Consider the following 24334-nt stretch of genomic DNA (forward strand, 5'->3'; position numbering starts at 1 on the left):
GATGATGGATGTATGTCTCCAATAAAGTCTAACCCCCACTGCTAAAAAGGTGCTTCCACATAGAAAGGAACTAAAGGTAGAGGTACAAGTTTTCTTCTTCCTTCAAAAATTTGGCATTCATGACATGCAGCAATTCTTTTGTAAATGTCTTTAAACATTGTTGGCCAAAAATATCCCTCTCTTAGAATTTTATTTGCTGTAGCCTTCCAATAATGGTGTCCTCCGTAATCACCTTTATGGCATTCTTCAGTGACTTTTTCAGCCTCTTCTTTAAGTAAACAATTCAACAAAATTCCTCCTGTATCTTTCCAAAACAGATTTCCGTCAAATATAAAATATCTCAAAAATTTCAGGTTAACAAACCTTTCTTTGGACTTTGTTAGATCAGCATGAGCTTTGTGATGTTACAAAACAAATACCACATCCTTATACCAATCTGAAACAAGATATTTCTCATCAATTGGGGCCATTTCTTCCTCATCATTAGAAATTTTTGATATTTCTACATTCAAATTTATGTCAAGACAATCCAAGTTTGACTGAGTCATTAACTTTTCCAATCCTTGTCCCTTCACTAATTTGGTTGGTTTGATGTCTATATCATATTCCAACAATTTTGCGATCCATTTCCCCCTCTTACCATGGGGATCTGCCTGAGTTAGAATTTCTTTCACCATAGTACTTGGAACATATGCCACAATGTGAGAATGCATAAAGTAAATTCTGAAATCTTTAATAGCTTTCACCAAAGCATAGGCCTATTTTTCTAGAATATTATACTTCAGCTCAACATTCCCCAATGTTATACTAAACAAAGAAATAGGCTGCTCAGTACCTTGCATTCCTTTTTGTAGCAAAACTCCAGCAATTGTATTTTCGGAAGAAAATGTAAAAAACCAGAATTTCTTTGGAAAAATCTAGACTGATGAGTACCGGTGCTTGTGTGAGTACCTTCTTTATTTGCTCAAAAGAATTCTTTGCTTCAGCTGTCCATTTAATCTCAACTCCTTTCTTTAACATCCTTGTTATATCTTTAACAATCTCAACAAAGTTAGGAATTAAGCGCCTAACAAAATTCACTTTCCCAAGAAATGATTGAATCTCTTTCCTCTTTCTTGGCATATCTAATTTTTGAATTGCATTAACTCTGTTAGGATCAATCCTAATTCCATCTTCATAAATAATATGACCAAGTAATTTGCCTGTAGTTAAAGCAAAGATGCTTTTAGTAGGGTTAAGAGAGATACCAAACCTTCTACATTTCAACTGACTTTTTTCTAGGTGTTTCAAATGATCTTGTTCTTTATTTGAAAAGACTGTTATATCATCAAGATAAACAACCACCATCTTGTCCTTTTCTTCAGAAAAAACAATGTCCATTGCTCTTTGAAAAGTAGCTCCGCATTCATGAGACCAAAAGGCATCTTGGCGTACATGAATGTGCCCCATGGTGTTGTGAAGGTTGTCTTCTCCTGATCATTCGGATGTACAAGAATCTGATTGTAACTTGAAAAACCATCAAGCATAGACATTCTTTGTGAACCAACAATATTTTGAAGAAAATCCATCTTGGGAAGAGGATAGTTGTCCTTTAGTGAAGCCTTGTTCAAATTTCTGAAGTCAATACAAATTCTATTTTCTCCACTCTTATTTCTAACTGGTACCAAATTTGCAAGCCAATTTGAGAACCTGATTGGGACAATGATTTTAGCATCAAAAAGCCTCTTAATCTCCTTTTCAATCAATGGCATGAGAAGGGGATTAATTCTCCTCAGCTTCTGTTTGAAAGGTTTCTAATTTTCTTTGATAGGAATAGTATGCTAAATAATGGAAGGATCATACTTTTTTAAATCAACATAACTCCAAGAAAAAACATCAATAAACCTCTTCATCAACTCAATATATTTGGATTTCATATCAGTTGGAAGAAACTTTGAAATTTTAGTCATTTTAGGCAAAGCTAATGTACCAAGATTACAGCTTTGTACTTTTCATCAGCTTGTATCTTTGGTGATTTGAAAACATCATTCTGATCAAAAAGCTTCTCAAGGGGAATAATACCCTTTGGTATTGAATTATTCTTTAATTGCAATACTTCAGAATTTTCTTTAGACCCAACAAGCATGTTTTGTGGATCTACTTGAGTACTTTCAAATTCTTCTTTCAGCTAAATAAAATTCTTCACCTATTGACCATCTTCAAAACTTGCCAATTGGTGATATTGTCTGGTATAGCTGGTCTATGATGAACTTCAATCTCATATTTTTCAGAAGAACGAGTAGGAATGATAAAAATACTTGCCGAAACAGCAAGAGAATCAACAATGGAATGTTGGTCTCTAGTTTTGATAACGAAAGAATAGGCTTGAAAATTCTCCAACATGTCTAAAACTAAATTTCTGTATGCTCTCATTCTTACATCCTTTGTTTGATAAACACCTTCAACTTGTTTAATAAACAATTCAGAATCTCCAAAAACAGAAATATTTTGAGCTTTCATTCTTATCAAAACATCTAGAACCAAAATCAAAGATGCATATTCAGCCATGTTGTTTGTGCAATCAAAATTCAGTTTGTAAGAGTAAAACTTACTCTCATCACTTGGACTTGTAATCCAAATCCCTGCTCCTACCCCTTCTTTTCCTGCCGATCCATTGAAGTACAATGACCACCATCTCTCCATATCTTTTTCATTTACTTGCTAATTTCCTATTTGCTGATTTTCGGGATGCTGATTTTCTGAATGCTGATTTTCGGGATGCTGATTTTCTGAGTGCTGATTTTCTGCTCTCATTTCTTCCTCAACACTATCAACTGACTCATTGAAAAGAATTGGCAGATCCAAATTCAGTATCAAATGCATAAATAGGAATATTCTGAGGTTTATCTTTGCTACTTACCATATAAGCCATTCTAGTCTCCCGATACAATCTCCTTTGTTCACCAAAAACAGGAATTGTGGCATAAGTAAGGTCCATCTGCATTGTGCCTTTGATTTTTTCTACCCATGATCTTGATAATAACATCCCAAAATTTGGTGAAATATCAGCCACAACAATGTCCATAACAACCGTCTTTGCTGGGATTTGTGTTAGACCAACAACAACATCTTTGATTAAATCGATACATTGAACCCTTTTTGAGGCAAAAGAAAATAAATCCTTATATTGTATTGTTATCTATAACCCCATCATTTCCATAATTACTTTGGGCATAAGATTATGAGAAGCCCTTGAATCCAACATAGCATTATCTAAAGTCATATCATGAATACTAATGCTTACATAGAAAGGAGGAAACTCTTCATTTTGATCATCTTCTAACTTTGGACCCAAATATATAGTAGGATTATCTTCTTGGACATTTAAAATATCAACAGCTCTTGGTTGTGAATTCAACATCTTAACAATCTTGCTTCTATATTTGTTTACGTTGAGAATCTCACTAAAGGGACTGATATTTTAATCTTTGAAATTTCATTCTGAAGGTTGAAATCAGGAACAAATATTTCAGCTTCTTTGATAAGAGGAGGAAGTTGAGTGTCTTTCTTACCAAGCAGAGTGTCTTTCTTACCTTCAGAAATCTTTGGGGTATCATTTTTAGCTTCGAAAACCTTGGAACATCATTCTTAGGCTACGCTTTGTTTGCAGTAATTGACACATTTTTGTTTCTAAGATTATATTGTTTTTGCATTTCAAAGATGGCATGTTGATACCCTTTAAAATAATCTGAAGGTTCTTCTCCTTGATTGGCCAAATATGACTCATCATGCTCTTCTTTAGTCAAGAAAATTCTTGACATTTCTTCGTCAAGACAATGGATAGATTCTTCAGGAATTTCAGGATCATCTTCTTCATCAACCAAATTCTACTGAAAAGGAGGTCTCACTGGAGGATCAGGTTGTTGGTTTCTATTTTCTCTTGGTCTTTGTTGGTTTTGAGGTCTCCTGAATTGAGGATTTCTAAATTGAGGTTCATGTTGCACAAGAGGAGCAGAAGTATTTCCAAGAGCTAACCTATCCATCATCTTCTCCATGGTTTTCATCATTGAGTCAAATTTATCTTCAGAAGTTGGTTTTCTTCTTTCAATTTAGTTTTTCCCATTTTTGACTTTTTAGCAGCTATCATGTTTACCTCTACCTTTACTGCATCACTTTGCATTTCAGAAAGTGTAGGCGATTCTCTTTCTCTCAACAAGATAGAAAAGTCATAATCAAATGCTTCAGCATATCTCATTTGTGTTAAGGCTTCCGGAAGTTTCAAATGAAATGGAATTGAGTCAAAAAATTTATTAAATATTTTCGAAAAGTTTTGAATAGATTCATCAGGTACCCTTATAAGATTGTTATATTCAGTAAGTGCTTGAACTAGATTAGTTCTGTTTCCCCATTTTCTTAGAAATTTATCTTCAAACTCATCCCAATTTTGAATGCTTCCCGATGCCAAAGATTTAAACCATTTTCTAACTTCACCAATAAAACTATGTGCAAACAGTCTTAACTTCACATCTTCATCATCAACTTCTTCTCTGTTAGCGAAATCATTAAATCTGTCTAGATGTTCTTCTATTGTAATTTCTTCATCACTACCCCAAGTACGGATCCTAGCAACATATTTACGGAAGGTCATGCGAAACAGCAGGAAGTACAAGTGGTGCATACCTAGTAGGTGCAGCCATGATTAAAGGATGAACAATAGTTTTAGGGATGGCAGAAACAGAAGATGAAGAACTGATATGAGGAGGACTACTTTGTTTATGTAAGCCACTAACAATTGAGCTCCAATTTGGAAGGGGTAAACTAGCTTTAGATTTCAGCAAGACTTCGAAAGGGTCAAGTTCTTTCAATTTATCTAGAGACTCTTTTTCTAACAATAGCTCAGAGGTAACAACTTCCCAAAATTATTCTTTGTCTTCTTGTGTTACTAGGGCTGAAGTGTCAATTCCTCTCTTTTGCAGGTCTAAGATAATATCAATGAGTTCCTTTTCATTTTCTGATCTAAACAACACTTCATGAATTTTATCATCAACTTTTTTGTCTTCAGGACTTCTTAATATTTTAGAGAGCAAAGATTTTGAATGAGATGGAGTACCTGATATTTCTGAAATTCTTTGACTGCCTTTTGAAATAGTGTTTGGATTGTCCACAATGGTAGGTCGATTGGGATCAAGATTGCTCCGTGTGTATCTCCTTCTCGAAGCCACCTTTAAACTTTTGAAAATGTATGGAGTCACCAAGGTAGATTGCAGCCTCGAAAACTTTCTGAGCTCCTGCTACCTTTAGAATTTCAGCTTCTTGATTTCGGGAATGAGTAATCTTTAGGCTCCTGGGAGAAGCACCAAAATTATATCACAAAATATGACCCTGATAGGCTACTGATCAAGTAGAATCTAAGTAAATCTTTCAAACCAATCTTTTGGTTGAGGCTTAGCCTCCTCAACCTGAGAGGGCTCTCTCAATAGGATTAGGATTTTTGATTAATGATTAGATGGCTAACTCTATAAATAAAAATGGACAAAAATGTATAACTGGTTGAATCAAAGATTAATCAAACATCTATTGGGCTATGAAGCCAATATATTTTTCAACAAAACATCATAATCAGCTAAACATGGAAGTCAAGGCACTTGGAGTTTAGGTTTATAAGTGAAACAGTAACATAGTGAATAAACACAGTTTACAAGCATGTGAAGGAAGTTAGAGCATTTTCCAATGAATTCTAAGTAACACATGCTCATACCACTGCAAATAAGTAATTGAAAAAGGCCATAGAAATATCAAACACATAAACCCCTTGTGAATCTTGAGTAATAAAACTGATCTCTGTATTAAGTTTGAGAAATACACAGTCTGCTACAATAACACAACTTCTTTTTCTAATAAAAAATGCCAACCATGAGGAATTAGATCTCATGCTTCATATAGAGTTTTTGCAACCTTGGATTCTATGATCCATCCTTAGGAGAATTCGAATTTCTACAATTGACACCTATCTACTCATAAAACAAACTTCTTAATTACAAAATCACAGCTAATTGTCTTTTAGGAGTTCTAATACAAATAGGAGTGAAATTCTAAAACTTGTTTCAACAACCTTATCTATGACTTAAATACATTCTTTGGTAGTTGTTAATCCATATCTTCGACCATTATGATGCCTCCAGCACTATTACAAACCTTGCTGATTCATGACCTAATTGTCCCAAAAAACAAGGAGACATACTTCCTCCTTTTTAGCCCTTAATCCTTTATGCTTATCTTCGAGCAATTTTGTTGGCTTTGTTGTTGTAGCCTCTCTTCAGCTTAACTGTATTTCTAGGTCTTCAACTTGTCCCTTCAATCTCCTATTTGTAGCGGTCAACTGAGCATTCATCATCCTTACAAATCTGGCTTCTTTAATTGCAGGTACAGTCCAAGTAAAGTACTAAGCTTCACTGCTGACTATTTCTGGTTTGGAAACTTTTTCAACTTCCTAGAGAGCCTTTATCCTTTTGAAATCTATCTTCTCAACGACATGCCTTCTTGCTCTCTTCCTTAGTCTAGCAATTTCATTATTAGCTGCTCTTAACCTTTCTTCCACTTCTTCATAACTGATTTTTTCTGTTTGAGTGGAAAAAACTGTGTTTTTGTCAAGTTCAGGTATTTGTGATGAATGGTCTATCAAATCTTCTTGAACAATGGAAGATTCCTCTATTTTATTTAACTCAATATTGGGCTCTTGCATCTTTTTAGATTGCTTGGTTAAAGGCTTTCTGGGCTTGAACACAAATGCTGCAACCTCATCCTCAAATTCCAGTTTATTAGAAGATTTCATCTTCTTCGATTTTCCTTCATCAAATTCTATGAAATATGCCTGCACCAAAAGGGATTCTTCAATATCAATGGCTCATAGAATATCATTTAAATTACCTTTTAAGTTTGTATTTTCTCCTGAGATCACTGATTTACCCTTTTCCTTTGCAATTTGACTTCTCGTGAATCTCATTTGAACTGGTTTGTTAGCTGACTGTTCTTGTGTCATTTCTTTAACTTCAACTATCTTTTCCTTTGTAGATTGAGGAGTCTCAAGAATAACCACTGATGCTTTACTCACTTGCTCTTTCACCTGCTTTCTAGGTTTCAACTTAACAAATCTTTTTGACCTGGTCATTATAGGCTTACTAATTTCTACTGGTGAAGTTTCTTTAGCCTTAGGGTTAATGCCTGTATCTTGATTTTCCATTCCAAAACCACATAAAAACAAAAATTAAGACCATTATCTGTTTATCCTTTTGAGTTCACGTAAAACTATCAGTTTAACTATATCATGATGAAAAATGGAGGTTTCACATCCTTGAGATTTCATTTGCACTTTATCTGCCATCTTAGCTATACTTCGATACAGGAAGAAAGGAAAATCTAAAGAAATCATACCAGTAAAATGCAACAGGAGTTTAAAATGATATGAATATACTTTATGATATCTCCCCTCACAGGTAAAATACCGTTGATTGTTGAAGAGAAAGTTGGCATAGATGTCTTTGATGTAGTTCCTTGGAATTGCCTTGATTAAGTCTGTTTCTGCAAACTCTGGCTTCAGAAAAACTTTACATGGTTCCATGTCAAATCTAAAGTTTTTGAACCATATATCTTGTCCCCTAGGAATCTCTGTCACCAAAGCTATGATCTCAAGAGAAATTTGCAAGTTTAGGATTCCAACCTTTGAGTTTGAGCCAGTGAAATGTAGGGCAAACTCCTTTGTTACCTAAGTGTGTCCTCCCTGCAATTTTTTACAAAATTTCCAACATCTTGTTTTATTGAAGGCTTCCATTACTGATTTATCTTTGGCTAAGACCTCGATGCTTTTAGGCTTTGTTCTTAAACAATGAAGAGACCTGTGATTTTTCCTTTCTTCTGTCATCTTTGCCTCTGAATCCCTGCAACAAATCAACCTCGCTTGCTTATCGTGGTCAACCTCGCTTGAATGATAGATGAGAGAAGCTTTGGTACGAGATTACCATAAGCTTATCCTTCGAAAACGGTCTGTTTGAGTGTTTGCACGCAAACTACAATAAGAAACCAGCCAGCCCTTTTGAATTTGAAATTACCTATCATGATGACCCCTGCATTTGAAATGATGGATTTGGATGGTTACATGCTTAAGAACTGATTCGTAGCTGATACCTAATAATGAAAGATTAATGGAATTTGAACGAATTGATGTTTTGACAAGACTACTTACAAATTTGTGCTTTCGTAGCGCGCTTAGTATTTTCGGGGAAAAGTGCTACGAAAAGAGCAGCGTTTTCGTAGTGCAAAATAGACCTTTTACACTGTCTGCGCTACGAAAACATGGTTTCGGGGCTAATTCCAATTTTTTTTTTCAAAATGGTTTAAGATATGAGTTCTAAACGGAATGTGAGACTTCTAAGATATGGAATAAGGTTGTTAAACTTTATTTGGATATGAAAATGAGACTTTTGAGAATCTTAACCAATCACCTACCCATTAAAACATAAAATGACTTGACACCTATCTAGGACCAATGACTGGGAACAATGTAACTGTTCAGGTTTAGAAAAAAAAAACTTTATGGTGATAACACTACTATTGCATGGTGACCTAGGAAGCAAGATTTCCTTTTCTAGGGATTTTTAGAGTGAAAGTAATCCTCTCATCAAGGAGGCTTCCCCATACTCATTTGTTTAAAAAATAGGCTTGAGTATCCTAGTAGAAGTAGAGAAAAAAATGTAGAGAAGCATGTGAAGAATAATAGAGTCTAGATTAGTGTTTTGAAGCAAGTTTTGTAGCTCTATCATGTATACGTAACATTTTAGTTAATGGAAGAGATATCTAATTTTTAGCTCCTAGTTTGGATTTCATTTAAGGGTTCCAATATTCCTTGGGTTAGGGCCAACCCCATGTGCTCAGGGTCCATCTTATATCTTTTCTATTCATGGATTTGTTTATTTTTGCAAATTATTTTTGAAAATTACTTTCATGCATAATTAGTTAGATGAGTTTTATAAACAATATTTTCTTGTTGGTTGTTTTATAAATTAGTAATAATAGTTGTAGTGGCTGAATTAGTTAAATGAAATTTTATCTTTGCATTTAGTTCATTTCCTTTATGTTTTGTATTTGTTGTTCACAATTTGTTGTTTCGTGCACTATTCCTTGTTTTACAGCTACAAGAAAACCTATAGGTTTTGATTTTTCTACTTTAACCCTACAAGAAGGTTTTTGTGATGACTAGGACAAGTGTATTTTTTCATTTTACGACTTATCCTTTGCTTATTTCCCTCCAAACTTACATTTAGCATTCATATCCTACTTGTTGGACTATCTCCTGTAGCAAAACATGGACACTTGTAGGATTTTTCAACCCACATTCTAAACTCGTTCAAATTTGCACTAAGATTGTTATTTATCTTCCTTAATATATTATAGCACTCTTGGATCCCTGGGAATGGAACATGGAGGTAGAGAGAAATTGTAGGTGCCATTATTTAGTTTTTTGTAGAAACTACTTCTTTTTTACAAAATTAAGGTTTACTATTTCCAAGCTTTCATTTCAACAAAGTGTTTGATTTCCTTGCAAGATCAAATAGGTGTGATTTCATTTAATTGCAAATAGTATAGAGTTACTTTATTGCAAATAGCCTAAGTGATCCAGATTTAGACATGAATGCAACAAATTATAAATATAACCATAAATATAGAGATGCAATAGAAATAACACTTCATTTCATTAAATACGGAAATATGATCACAAACAGAATGGAAATAAGACTAGCTCGGGTGATGGTAGATTATCTTTGAGAAGAGATGTGGTGGCTACATGCCTCTGAACAATGTTACAATGAGGCTCAATGGCCTATTTATTATTGATAAACAATGGAAAACCTTAAACATCCAAGAACATGTTACCTAACCCTAGGAGATGAAGTGCTAAACTATGGGCCCTGTTTGGGTAAATTAGTACATCAACTTCCCGTGGTCGTAACTTTGGATTCGAGGACTACAAATTTTGAATGGAAAGAATTGGTGTATGATCCATGTTGGCCCCAATTTAAAAAAAAAAATGTTGTTTAGGGCATCAAAACAACTCTGGAAGTTTAGGACTTGAAAACTGCCAAAAATAGCAAATTGTGATACAAATAAGGAAACTGAAAAATTGAAAGAAATAATGGTGGGTGTCCAAGTGGAATAGGTGTTGGCATTATGACACAGATTTGGCACTATGACACAAGTGTTGTCCTTGATGGCAACTCACTAAGATGATAGATCACAGTTCAGAATGAAGAAAGAGAGGTATACGCAGGTTCCCCATTGAACAAGCCGCGTTTACACGTGGGTTCGCAGACGAAGAGGTGCGTATAGCATACACACGTACTTTCGTGGAAGGAAAGGTGCATACATGTTGGAAAACTTAGTTTTGATCCATGGTATTTGGTCCATGGTATTTTGATCCTTGGTATTGGTCCAAGGTATCTTGTCCGAAGTGTTGACCCCAGGTATTTGGTCTAAGGTATTGGTTCTAAGTGGTTTTGGTCCATGGTATTGAGTAAGGCCTAAGAATATAAAAGGAGGACAAGATCATTAGGCAAAATCACTCAAGTATTGAATATCTAATGAAGAGAAAGATCTAGAATACAGGTTATTGTGTTATGGTACATAGCTGGATCTGAATCAAGGATGAACCTAAGCGCTTGATGAAGGATAAGTTCTATTGATGGGTCAAGATCTTAAGGCTTGAAGTGAAGTATCTTTGTGTGGTTTTGATCTTTTATCTGAATAATTGGCGCATGTTGTAGATTGTAAATGTGATGATCTGGGTATATCTGAAATATGAAATTGTTGTAAAGATTAAATCATCATTTATAGATCTGTATGCAGGTTCACTTTAGAAAAGGCGCGTATACACACTGGTTCTGCATATCAAAACAACGTATACATCTTAAATTTGATTTGCATATCTATACGAAGGTTCACCTTGAGGAAACAACGAATGTGCGTAGGTTTGACACATTGAAGTAGCGTATACCTCATAAAATATGCTTTTCTACTTCTTTTTTTATAGTGTTTTGGGTTCTGGCTTGGGTTCTGGTTAGTGTTACTATATTCTGGTTACAACATTCTGAGAAGTGAATGACTGATTTAGTTTTTGTTCATGCAAAGGAGATTGGTTGATGTATATATATTTGATTTTTGATTGATGTTATTGATGGATCTAGTCTGAAAGTTTATGAAATGTGGTCCCTAGAAGAAAAGAGAAGGTTGTAGCCTTCTGTAGGCCAGCACCTACGTACTAGTAAGCACATCAGCTAGTACAAGAGCTAGGGGGTTGTAGCTCCCTTCTAGGAGAAGTTGGAGAATGAGAGAAAGTTGTAGCCTTCTGTAGGTAGAAGCCTGCGCACTGGTATAAGATTGCACCAGTACAAAAATTGTAAAAAGAAGTTTCTTATTAAAAAGAAGATAGAGACGATTGCAGCGGGTGGTTTTCACCCACATTGGGTTTCCACCTTATATCTTGTGTTCATGTGTGTGTGATTGTATGTTATATTTTATTGCACTTGGTTACTGTTTATATGGTTCTGATGCACTGATTAAAGATCAACATATGATAAATTAACTGAATCATAAGTTTGCAGGATATACGCTAGTTGCCTTAAATACAATTGTGTATACACACAAGTTCCATTATCTGAAGTAGCGCATATGAATATGATTATGGAAATGAAATATTTTTGACTTGCTAATACTGATTCACCCCCCTCTCATTATTATTTCCAACAATTGGTATCAGAGCAGGTCCTTCAGAATAAGCTTGATCGCTTGAAGGAAGATCTATCATCATGAGTAACTACGAAAGAGAAGGATCCATTAGACCACCAATCTTTGATGGGAGCAACTTCATTTATTGGAAGGTAAGAACTACAACCTATCTTCAATCTCTTGGAATAGATGTTTGGGAAATCGTGGAAGGAGGATATACATTTCCATCAGCAATTCCTACAGATATGGTAGGTAAAAAGCAATATGAAACCAATGCCAAGGCTGTCAATACATTATTGGGGAGTCTGTCACAATCAAAATTTGTCAAAGTTATGCAGCTCAAAACCGCCAAAGAAATATGGGACAAGATCGTTCTAAGCTATGAAGTAGACAATCAGGTAAAACATGCAAAACTGCAATCTCTCAGAATTCAATATGAAACTCTCAAAATGCACAATTATGAAAGTATCGCTAGTTACTTCTTACGTATAGATGAGATTGTTAATTCCATGAAGAACTTGGGTGAAGAGATAAACGAAGTTACTTTAGTTGAAAAGTTTTTAAGATCCTTGTCTATTAAGTTTGAATCAAAAGTATCTGCCATAGAAGAAAAGAAGGATCTTCAAACTATTACTATGACACAGCTGCATGGAATCTTAACTGCCTTCAAAATGAGAAAAGGAGGTCCATCAGATATGAAAGAAGCCGCATTCAAAGCTTCAGGAAGAGAAGAAATCAATGAATCAAGACATATTTAGAAGGAGAGGAAGAAGCAAACTTTGTCGAGAACCTTCAACGGGGTTCTGGGAGATTCAAAGGTAAACTACCTTTCAAATGTTTTTCTTGTGGAAGAGTCGGTCATTATGCTGCCAAATGTCCTCATAAAGATAAACGTGATAAAGGTAAGGAATCAACAAAGTGGAATAGAAAACAAAGTGTAAGTAAGAAGAGCTACTATACTCATGAAGATAGTGATGGTTTATCAAATAGTGATGAAGATGAAAATAGTAATGACTATAGACTTCTAAAGGCTTTTGAAGATGATGATTTCTTGGATGCTTTAGACGAAGATGACCTTTATGAAGAAATCTCTAAACTCAAAATCTGTTTAGAAGAAAAGAATATGATTATAGCTACTCTGACATTCCAACTTGCTGAAAGAGAAAAACACAATGAAAAACTAGAATGTGAAAATGTGGGTCTAAGAAAGGATATTGAGAAAACAAATGCTCTCAATCTTAGATTTACTAAAGGGTCAGAAACCTTAAATGAAATTATCAAAGTGCAGTGTTATCCTCTGATAAAGATAGGTCTTGGATATACTGAAGAAGCATCCCAAGCACAGAAGCCGTCAACCTCCACTAAAATCTATCTTGATGCAGCAAAGAGCAGTGAACAGTTTGAAAATCGACAACAAAGGCATAAAGCAGATCACCAAGTAAATCATTCTCAATTTACTTCAAGGATGAACATAAGCTACAAACTTTAGGTAAATCATACTCAATCTGCTTCAAGAATGAATATCAATAGCAACTATAATCACCAGGTCAGTAGGTTCGATAATCGCAAGAACTTCTTTAATGGCCAATGTTTTTCATGTCATAACTTTGGACACAAAGCTACTCAATGTGTTGCTTACAAGACCATCATGACTAGAGAAGCATGAAATCAAAGGAATGTGACAGGGATCATGAAATGGACCTACAATAACTTTTCTCTCCTTGAAAATGAAATAGAATTCTCTTTCTGCAACAAATTTGGTCAAGAAGAATATGAATGCAGGAGTAAATTTCAGGAAACATCTCAAAAGGAGAAAACTTCATTAAATCCAAAAATATGGAGAGAGAAAGAACCACAAACAGAAATATGTGGTATAGCACTATATGCAGAAGGACAAGAAAATCAGTGGTACATCGACAGTGGATGCTTGAAACACATGACCGCTGATAAAGAAAAACTTCAGTCATATAATGCCTTAGAAAAGGAAAAAAAGGTCTCATTTGGAAATGACACTCCTGTTGTCATAAAAGGTAAAGGTTCTATTCTTTTAAAAGAAAAATTTAAAGCTAGGAATGTTATGTATGTTGATGGTCTAAAGCATAACCTATTCAGTCTCAGTCAAATGTGTGATCAAGGAAATGAAGTAGCATTTCGATCAAATGGATGTGTTGTTCGTGAGCTTGATATAGGAGAAACCATGATCAAAGGTATAAGAACTCCAAACAACTTATATATACTCAAGGGAGGACAACAACAATGCTATCTAAGCAAAAATGATGAACACTGGCTATGGAACAAAAGATTGGGGCATCTAAGCTTCTCTCAAATAAAAGAAGCAAGCAAATTCCAAGCTGTTCGTGATCTTCCTGATATCAGCATTCCAGAAAATACAATATGAAAATCATGTCAATTTGGTAAGAAAACCAGGTTGCAATTCCCTGAAAAGGAAGGATTAGCTAGTAAGCCTCTTGAACTTGTTCATACTGATTTATGTCGTCCATCAAGGAAAAAGTCACCTCATGGAGAGGAATATTTTATATTGTTCATTGATGATTTTTGCAGAATGTGTGTGATAGGGATTCTAAAGCATAAAGATGAAGCATTTGAAAAATTCAAAGCCTTCAAAGCCCTGGTTGAAAATGAATCAAATTGCAAAATCAAATGTCTCAGATTTGATCGAGGAGGGGAATTCACCTCGGATGAATTCTTTGAATTTTGTGAAGAACATGGAATAAAAATGCAATTCTCCACTGCAAGGACTCCTTAGCAAAATGGAGTGATAGAAAGGATGAACGGAACTGTTCAACAAATGACTCATGCTATGCTAGATGAGTCTGGAACTCCTGCAACCTTCTGGGGTGAAGCTGCATTCGCTTTCATGACTATTCTCAACAAAGCAAATGTTCCGGTAAACAACACTCAAACTCCACATGAACTTTGGTATGGTAAGACTCCTACCGTAAAATACTTCAAAGTTTTTGGAAGCAAATGTTACATCAAAAGGACTGATGAAAAACTTGGCAAGTTTGAACCTAGAGCAGATGAAGGCATTCTCCTTGGTTACTGTTCTCGAAGTAAAGGATATAAGTGTTATAATAAAAGACTTGGGAAAATTATTGAAATTATTGATGTTGTGGTTGATGAAGCATGCAAAAATCCAAAGCAGGTAAAAATCGAAGATTGTGGAGAAGATGAGGATTATCCTTCCACATCAAATAAGACTAATTTTGAAGAAGAAACCAATGAAGCACCAGAAGAACAGATAACGACAGAAGAAAAGACTCCATCTAGGTAAGTTTAGAAAAATCATACAGAGACTCAAATTTTGGGATAGAGAGAGGCAGGTGTGCAGACAAGAAGAATTATTATAGAAGCTTCAAGTTATCTAGCATTGCTTTCCTCCATCGAACCTCAAAATGTAAATGAAGCATGCAAAGATGAATGTTCGGTCAAGGCCATGAATGAAGAAATTGAGCAAACTGAAAAGAATAATACTTCGGAATTAGTTCCTAGACCTCATGATAAGAATATCATAGGAACCAAATGGATATTCAAAAACAAGCTGAATGAGAATGGTGAAGTTATTAGAAACAAGGCCAGACTTGTTTGTAAAGGATATGCTCAACAAGAAGGTATAGATTTTGAAGAAACTTTTGCACCTGTTGCTAGACTTGAAGCCATAAGAATGTTCCTTGCTCTTTCTAGTTTTCAGAAATTCTAAGTATACCAAATGGATGTAAAATCTGCCTTACTTAATGGGGACTTAGAAGAAGAAGTATATATTGAGCAACCTGATGGATTCATCCTTGGAAATGATCCAAAACTTGTATGCAGACTCAGAAAGGCTCTCTATGGTCTAAAACAAGCTCCAAGGGCCTGGTATTATCATCTTGACAAATACCTCCATCAACAAGGTTTTTCAAAAGGATCAGCTGATATCAATCTATATACAGAGATTGACAATAATAAATTGCTAATACTTGTTGTGTATGTTGATGATATCATTTTTGGTAGCAATGAAGAAGCCATGAATTAAAACTTTGCTTTGGTAATGCAACAAGAATTTGAAATGTCCCTGCTTGTTGAGCTCACATATTTTCTTGGTCTACAAGTTCAACAAAAGAAATATGGTATTTTTCTGTCACAAACCAAGTATCTCAAGCAGACCTTGAAAAAATACGACATGGAATATTCTAAACGAGTATGTACCCCTATGGTAATAGGATGCAGTCTTAGCTCAAATGATGAATCAGCAGCAGTACATCAACCAACCTACAGATCCATGATTGGCAGTCTGCTTTATCTAATAGGTACCTGACCATACATCATGCATGCAGTGGGAATAGTTGGAAGATTCCAAGCCAATCCAAAGGAATCACACCTTCAGGCAGTCAAAAGGATTTTCAAATATCTTCAAGGAACATAGAATTTTGGTTTATGGTATCTTAGAGATACAGATCTTACACTTCATGCATATACAGATGCAGATTGGGGAGGAAGCGTTGATGACAAAAAAAGTACTAGTGGTGGTGCATTCTATATGGGTTCCAGATTAGTGTCTTGGTTATGCAAGAAACAAAGTTCAATTGCATTATCTACAACTGAAGCAGAATATGTGGCTGCTGCATCTTGCTGCACACAACTCCTTTGGATGATGCAAACATTGCAAGACATTCAGATCACATGCATTCCACCCATCTCCATTCTATGTGATAATACAAGTGCAATCAGTATTTCAAAGAATCTAGTCATGCATTCCAAGACCAAGCACATACCCATCAAATATCATTTTCTACGTGAACAAGTGCTTGAACAAAAGGTCAAATTGGAGTATGTTCCCTCCAAAGAACAGGTTGCTGATATATTCACCAAACCACTGCCCAGAGAGACATTTGAATATCTCAGACAGAAGCTGGGAGTAGTTGATGCATCATCTTGTGGTTAAAACTTATCTGTTTAAGAGAAAAGTGGTTATACGCGAGTTTCATGAAGCGTATCCACCTACATACGCTGGTTGCTATGGATACAATCACGTATATGTTTGTTTGAAGAAAAGTAGTGGGCTAGACTCAGGAAGAAAGGAGTTTGATATGGGTCTGACGGTGATCATTTGGCACAGGTTCGGGGGGAGCATATAATTCTCATAATGCATTATTGGCATTGTCTTAGAATATCTTTGTACAAATTCACAGTTGTTTTTGATTCAGGTGGAACAGGTTTAGGGGGAGATCATGGTTGCTGGTCTAGATGGTGATTAATAGATACTGCCGATGATAGTTGATGATGATTATCATGGTCTTGTTTTAGATATTTGGTCTCTATGTCATGTATATCTTTTAATGTCAAGGTCATGAAATGACCTATTTTTTCCCCACTATGCATGGGATGGATGATGTAATGTTCTTGTTTTGACATGTATGAACAATTGGTGTATCCCCACTTGGTCGGGAGGATGAGTCAAAATTGGTATATCCCCACTTGGTTGGGAGATGGATGTATGTATGAGTCATTGGTGATAGGAAGGTCATTTATGATGTATGTATAGAGTCATGTTCTTCTTTTAGAACATATTTTTGCAGACCTTGCTTATATTCAGGGGGAGCATGGTCCCGATCATGGAGCTCAATCAACACACTTCAGCATATCAGAGAATTCAGCATGTACTTAGGGGGAGCATAACCCTTTTTCCCCTAATGACAAAGGGGGAGAGTGACTTGGGGTTGCCATCAAGTCCAAAGGGGGAGATTGTTGCCATTATGACACAGATTTGGCACTATGACACAAGTGTTGTCCTTGACGACAACTCACATAGATGACATATCATAGTTCAGAATGAAGAAAGATAGGTATATGTAGGTTCCCCATTGACCAAGTCACATTTACACGTGGGTTCGCAGACCAAAAGGCGCGTATAGCGTACACACACACTTTAATGGAAGGAAAGGTGTGTACATGTTGGAAAAATTAGTTTTGATCTGTGGTATTTTGATCCTTGGTATTGGTCCAAGGTATCATGTCCGAAGTGTTGAACCCAGGTATTTGGTCCAAGGTATTGGTTCTAATTGGTTTTGGTCCATGGTATTGAGTAAGGCCTAAGACTATAAAAGGAGGAGAAGATCATTAGGCAAAAGCACTCAAGTATTGAATATCTAATGAAGAGAAATATCTAGAATATAGGTTATTGGGTTATGGTGCATAGCTGGATCTGAATCAAGGATGAACCTGAGCGCTTGATGAAGGATAAGTTCTATTGATGGGTCAAGATCTTAAGGCTTGGAGTGAAGTATCTTTGTGTAGTTTTGATCTTTTATCTGAATAACTGACGCATGTTGTAGACTATAAATATGATGATCCGGGTAAATCTAAAATCTGAAATTGTTGTAAAGATTAAATCATCATTTATAGATCTGTACGCAGGTTCACTTTAGAAAAGGCACGTATACATGCTAGTTCCGCATATCAAAACAACGTATATATCTTAAATTTGATTTGCTGATCTATACACAGGTTCGCCTTGAGAAAACAGCGTATGTACGCAGGTTCGACACATTGAAGTAGCATATACCTCATAAAATATGCTGTAGCTACTTCTGTTTGATGTTACAATGTTCTGGGTTCTGGCTTGGGTTTTGGTTACTCTTACTATATTCTGGGTACAACATTCTGAGAAGTGATTGATTGATTCAGTTTTGGTTGGTGCAAAGGAGATTGGTTAATGCAGATATATTTGATGTTTGATTGATGTTATTGATGGATCCAGTCTGAAAATTTATGAAACGTGGTCCCTGGAAGAAAAGAGAAGGTTGTAGCCTTCTGTAGGCCAGCACCTACGTACTAGTAAACATATCAGCTAGTATAAGAGCTAGGGGGTTGTAGCTCCCTTCCAAGAGAAGTTGGAGAACAAGAGAAGGTTGTAGCCTTCTGCAGGTAGAAGCCTGCGTATTGGTATAAGACTGCACCAGTACAAAAATTGTAAAAAGAAGTTTCTTATTAAAAAGAAGATAGAGACGATTGCAGCAGGTGGTTTTCACCCACATTGGGTTTCCACCTTATATCTTCTGTTCATGTATGTGTGATTGTATGTTCTGTTTTACTGCACTTGGTTACTGTTTATATGGTTCTGATGCACTGATTAAAGATCAACATATGATAAATTAAATGAATCATAAGTTTGCAGGATATACACTAGTTTCCTTAAATATAGTTGCATATACATGCAAGTTCCATTATCTGAAGTAGCATATATGAATCTTATTATGGAAATGAAATATTTTTGACTTGCTAATACTGATTCACCCCCCCTCTCAGTATTATTTCCAACAATAGGTGGGTGGCCACCAATATCCACCTGGATCACTAAGTTTGCATGCTATCTTTCTTTCAACAAGTTATTGTAATTTCAGTTTTCTTATAACATAGATTAGCCAACTTGGTCTTTGTACATCTAAATTTATATTAAGTATTTCCACCTACATAAAAGTCAAAAAAAGGAAGATATAACAACTATTTCACATTTAGCTGCTAGCCCCTCTTAATTTTTTACGAACTCAAGTTGACAATTAAAGCTAAGACACTTGGGAGTTGCAACACTGAGGGCCATCAACCTTGTTCATTTCTCATTATCCCAATAATCTTTGTTTATGGCCTGATATTTAGGATTTCTCCCCTAACCATAGTTATGACCTTTAAATCCATCATTGATTCACAAGATGTCATAACAATACATATATCTCACTTTAAGAACAATTATATCCTATGTGAAACATATTATGTATATTATGGTGTTATTTATGGTCCTTATGTTAACGATGATAGATACTGCTAACATACAGGGGGTCTCCCTGATGTGAAGTCCCAATTAGACCTCACACCGTTTAGAGTAGGAGACACATCTGAAGTATCGGCCTAGACACCATAACACAAAGGTTCATCATGGTTTCAATGGATAACATAAGAGATTATATATATAAACCTTGAATAAGCAAGTAAGATGACATTGTGAAGCAACAATTGCAAGATGTAAAATGAAACCTTCACGAGGGGAGACAAAAAGTGAGTATCTAAGAGGAAAGTAATAGTACTATCCTAGATGAGGCACATGAGAGCATGAAAATATTCGTTAGAGAGATATTTCACACAACGATATGAGTCAAATAGAACACACGTTTAAAAAGGTAAATACTAAAGCCACCAAAATAGTTCAATTTCTTCAATACATATGAACACAACATATACCGTAAACATCCCAAGGATGGTCCTAAAACGGTTGTGTTACATGCATGAAAATGTGTTGGCTCATAGAGATTTAATTATAAGGTGAAAGATCCAAGTACATCAATTACAATGGTAAACACTAGTTCCAATAGTGGAGCATTAAGTCACTTCTAGCTTCTTTAAATAATAGTTTTCTCTCCTATACCAAGTAGAGAAGTCAATACTAGCTCTCCAAAGCTTAAGCCTCCAAAAGACATTTTCTTGACTTATGAGGTTGATTTTATAATAAGGGGGAATGACCTTTCATATCCACATGACTGTTAAATTACCCTCATGACTCTTAGATTTCTAATGTGTCCTTGGACTTCTAAACAACTCTTGAACTCCTAATGACTTTTGGACTTCTCTTAGACATTTTTTCCATATATGACTAAGTGACTTTTCATATTCCACATATGAATCTTGGATTTCCACGCATTACATTTTTTCCTTTCCTTGAAGATACATCATTAAATTCCACATCATGATGTGGCATGACACATGGACACACATTAACTATTATGATGAAATTTATACAAGTTTCAAATGGACAATGATGACATGAAATTCATGATGAGGTGGAAATGCCAATATGTCTTCCTTGCTGCTTGATCTTGCATTATTGATGATAGATTTGGTATTTACTTCATCTTCATGAAAGATCCACTTTATTTCTCATCTTCACCATCCAAAGGGTCTTTTATCAATATCGAAATCCTCAGAGTCATCATGCAGTGTCTTCTTTCTATCTTGATCCATGATTGCTTTAGGCTCTCATGATAACATCTCTAGTACTTTTTCTTTGCAGGTGTTTCTTCATGCTTTCTCCTTGCTATTTTCTCTTTCCCAAGTTTCGAAGGTGCTCTTGCGAATGAAAATCATTCATGACAGGGCAATATCAGTCTTAAAAACATCTATTCTCTCACTATCTAGCTCATGGAATGATTTTCTCATGATAGGTTTGTGAGAGGGTTAAAAGAAGAAGACTTGATTAAGAGGGCACAATCAAACTCATTAATGCCTTAGGAGGGCTCAATTATTCATTTTTACTTCGCTATGCACTATGAGGAATATCTCTCCTTGGTCCAACGTAGTGAGGGATGTCAAAGGGACAAAGTCGAAAGCTTCATGCTTCAAGGTTGCACCATGCACTCCAAAGAAAAGAGAGGGAAGCTTCAAAGGTGTAGTTTGACTAGTCAAGGGCGAGAGAAGGCATCCTTCAGCATTACCTACTGTGCCATTCTCTAAAAGGAAGATACAAAGGATGGATTAGGGTGCATGAGTCCATTGGGAAGGTGGGAATGTGAAAGATTCAACCTTTAGGACTGCGTTATGCACTCAAAGGGAAATAAGACTCCAAGGAGTGTTTATTTTGATGGGTCAAAGGTAGGAGGAGGCTTCCTTCAACCTTCCTTATTGTGTCATGCAGTTAAAGGAGGGGTCAAAGGAAATATTAGGGCCACATGAGCCAATTGGGAAGGAGGGAAGGTGAAAGGTTCAACTTTTGAGAGTGTGCCATGTGCTCAAGGGAAGAGAAGACTTGAAGGAGGGCACAATTTGAATGGTCATAGGCAGAGAGGAGGCTTCCTTCAACCTTCCCTATTACACCATGCACTCTAGAGAGATATGTTAAGCCAATCTTGGGAACAAAGCACATTGGAGAAGGGGGAAGGGTGAGGCTTCAACCTTCGGGAGTGCGCCATGTGCTTGATAGGAAGAAGAGGCTTGAGTGAGAGCACAACTTTCCTCAAATATGGGTCACTATTTCTTTTTAATGTGATTTTCGTCCTAGGCTAGTGCAAGTTTACCCAACAATGGGTGATTTACCATTTGGAGTTCACTTTTCATTGATGCGGATGATAGGGATGAAGCCACTTAGCTTAGGAGGGTTTTCACTTCACTGGGAGGATAGGAGGATATTTTCATTACAATTTTTTCCTTTGAAAAAGGGTGAAAGAGGTCCATGCTACTAGCTATTAGTGCTCTATGTGTCATGTAAGGCAGAGGTGACCAAACCTTAGTGAAGTGAGTCAGTATGAGCAAGAAGGATTAAGTGAATTCCCTTGGGAGAATTGTAATGTGCAACATATTTGGGGTAATCTCTACAGGGACTTATTGCACCAACCTCTGGTAGTAGGATCACGTCATTGAGGCCTATGGATAGGTTGGGATATGAACTCTATAAGAGGGCTAAAGGCTTTACAACTTGTACTGGGCTAAAGGACCAATAAGGGCTCTGAAATGGCTAAGTGTGGGATCATTTGAATAAAAGAGGGAAATGCATTTATACATGACTCGAACATGGATCACACACATAAAACCATCAATACAAGCCAGAAGAATACATAGGACTCATGAATGACAATCACACCTCATAATGATGAAAAAGTGACACTTTCTTCTAAGTGTAACAATTAAGATGACACATTACAACACTTAGGACACAAGTTACGTGAAAACTGTGGCCAAATGGGTCGCTAAGTTGTAGGAATGTGTCTAGCACATATTCTAATGATCGGTAAGTTCATCCTATGCAGAAGAGTACTTAAGAACTAACTTTGGTGATGTGCAAAGGTGTGACATATGCAGGAGTGAAAGTCATAAAAGCGATACCTGTGACACAAGGAAAACATAAGACGACGCTTGCAAAATGTGAAAAACCCTTAAAAGCGACACATACCAGAGTGAAGATAACATGACAACACCAGTTATAAAAATAAAAGAAACTCAAAGTGACAATTGTGAATATGAAAATGACACTTGTGAAAGCGAAAATGTGAAAAAGGTGGCAGTTAATAAAACCCACCAAAATAGAAGTACAAACACAACAAAGTGAGGGGGACTATCGAGGAAAGTGCACACTAATTGTGACTAAATGGGTCGCTAAGCTATAGGAATGTGTCTAACACATATTATAATGATTTATAAGATCATCTTACGTAGAAGAGTTCTTAAGAACTAACTTTGGTGATGTGAAAGGGTGTGACATATGCAAGAGTGAAAGTCACAAAAGCAATACCTGTGACATGAGGAAAACATAAGCAAAATGTGAAAAACCTTGAAAGTGACACATGCCAGAGTGAAGATAACATGAAAATTCCAGTTATCAAAGTAAAAGAAAGTCAAAGCGACAGTGGTGAATATGAAAACACCACTTTTGAAAGAGAAAATGTGAAAAAGGTGATAGTTAATAAAACTTACCAAAATAGAAGTACAAACACAACAAAATGAGGGGGACTGTTAAGGAAAGTGCACACTAACTATCGTCATGAGTTGAAAATTGCAAAATGTTATAGCTCCAAATCTCATTCTTGATGTTTGTGATGCTGCACTCATGGCCTAGGGCAACCCCTCCTTCCAGACCTGGTCCAAATACTTAAAAAATAGTGTTTTACTCCCTATACGCGACATTGCCCTGAGCTAAACACGTGCATACGCGGGTCTGTGTATACCTAACCCACGTATATGTCTTAAAAAACTTAAAAATTTTATATCTCCCTAATTTCGAGCGGAGATCATGGGTTTTACCTGTTGATTACCTATTAGTGCCCGTGGCCCAACTGTTCCCAATGAATTCCCAACTAAAAAAATACTTTGGGAGAAGTATAAAAAGGCTTCAATGGGAAGGCCTAAGGGAGGAGAGAATAGAGAGAAAAATCACTCTATTGAGATTATCCCTGATAAGGTCTAAAGATCCTTGTGGTTCTAGCACTTCCCCCATTACAGGAAATCCTTGTTTGCTTGAGTTATGATGTCTTTTCACTAGTTGAGATATCCTTTGTGAGTCATGGAAGGAGCCTTTTGAAGACTTGGGATTAGACGAATTCGGAGGACGGTTCTGCTTGGAGCCAACGAGAGGAAGATTCAGGTGATATCATTCCTTGCTTTGTTTTAGTTATCTACAATAAAGAAACATTTGTCTTGTTCTTGAAATCAATCTTCTTCATGCTTATGATGTTGTTGTTATGGTTTGCATATGAATAGTTGTTTCAATTGAGTAACTAACTACCTTTCAATATGTTATGAAGTTGATTTCTATATGATGCTTGGTCCATATACTATTATGCTTCTTTGAATTGATTGTTTTGCAGGTTTAAGGATCGAAAGGAACTCCAAGAGGGTTTGGACCCTGGCTAGATCTACCCAAACGAAGGACCCCCAGGTACACCTCTCTTCATGTAGTTTCCTTATTTTAGTATCATGGCTGTGTGGAATGCTTGTTTTTAACTATATATAACCCCCGCTCTGCTAGGGTACTGACCCAAAACCCTAGGGGACTTTGTCCCTCAACAGAATTGGCAACTCTGCTGGGGACAATAGTATTGTT

General features: G+C 36.1%; 1 protein-coding gene across 1 annotated transcript; it reads right to left on the reverse strand.

Annotated features, from left to right (window-relative positions):
• Positions 1–2181: 2181 nt before the first annotated feature.
• LOC149143453 (uncharacterized) lies at positions 2182–2682 on the reverse strand. Its single transcript, XM_089451833.1, has one exon. It carries the CDS (start codon positions 2680–2682, stop codon positions 2182–2184), a length of 501 nt encoding a protein of 166 aa, XP_089307959.1.
• Positions 2683–24334: the final 21652 nt, after the last annotated feature.

This window comes from Pinus tabuliformis, chromosome X, assembly GCF_031772625.1.
Source record: "Pinus tabuliformis cultivar Carrire ecotype Pingquan chromosome X, CPIR1, whole genome shotgun sequence".
NCBI classification, from domain to species: Eukaryota; Viridiplantae; Streptophyta; class Pinopsida; order Pinales; family Pinaceae; genus Pinus; species Pinus tabuliformis.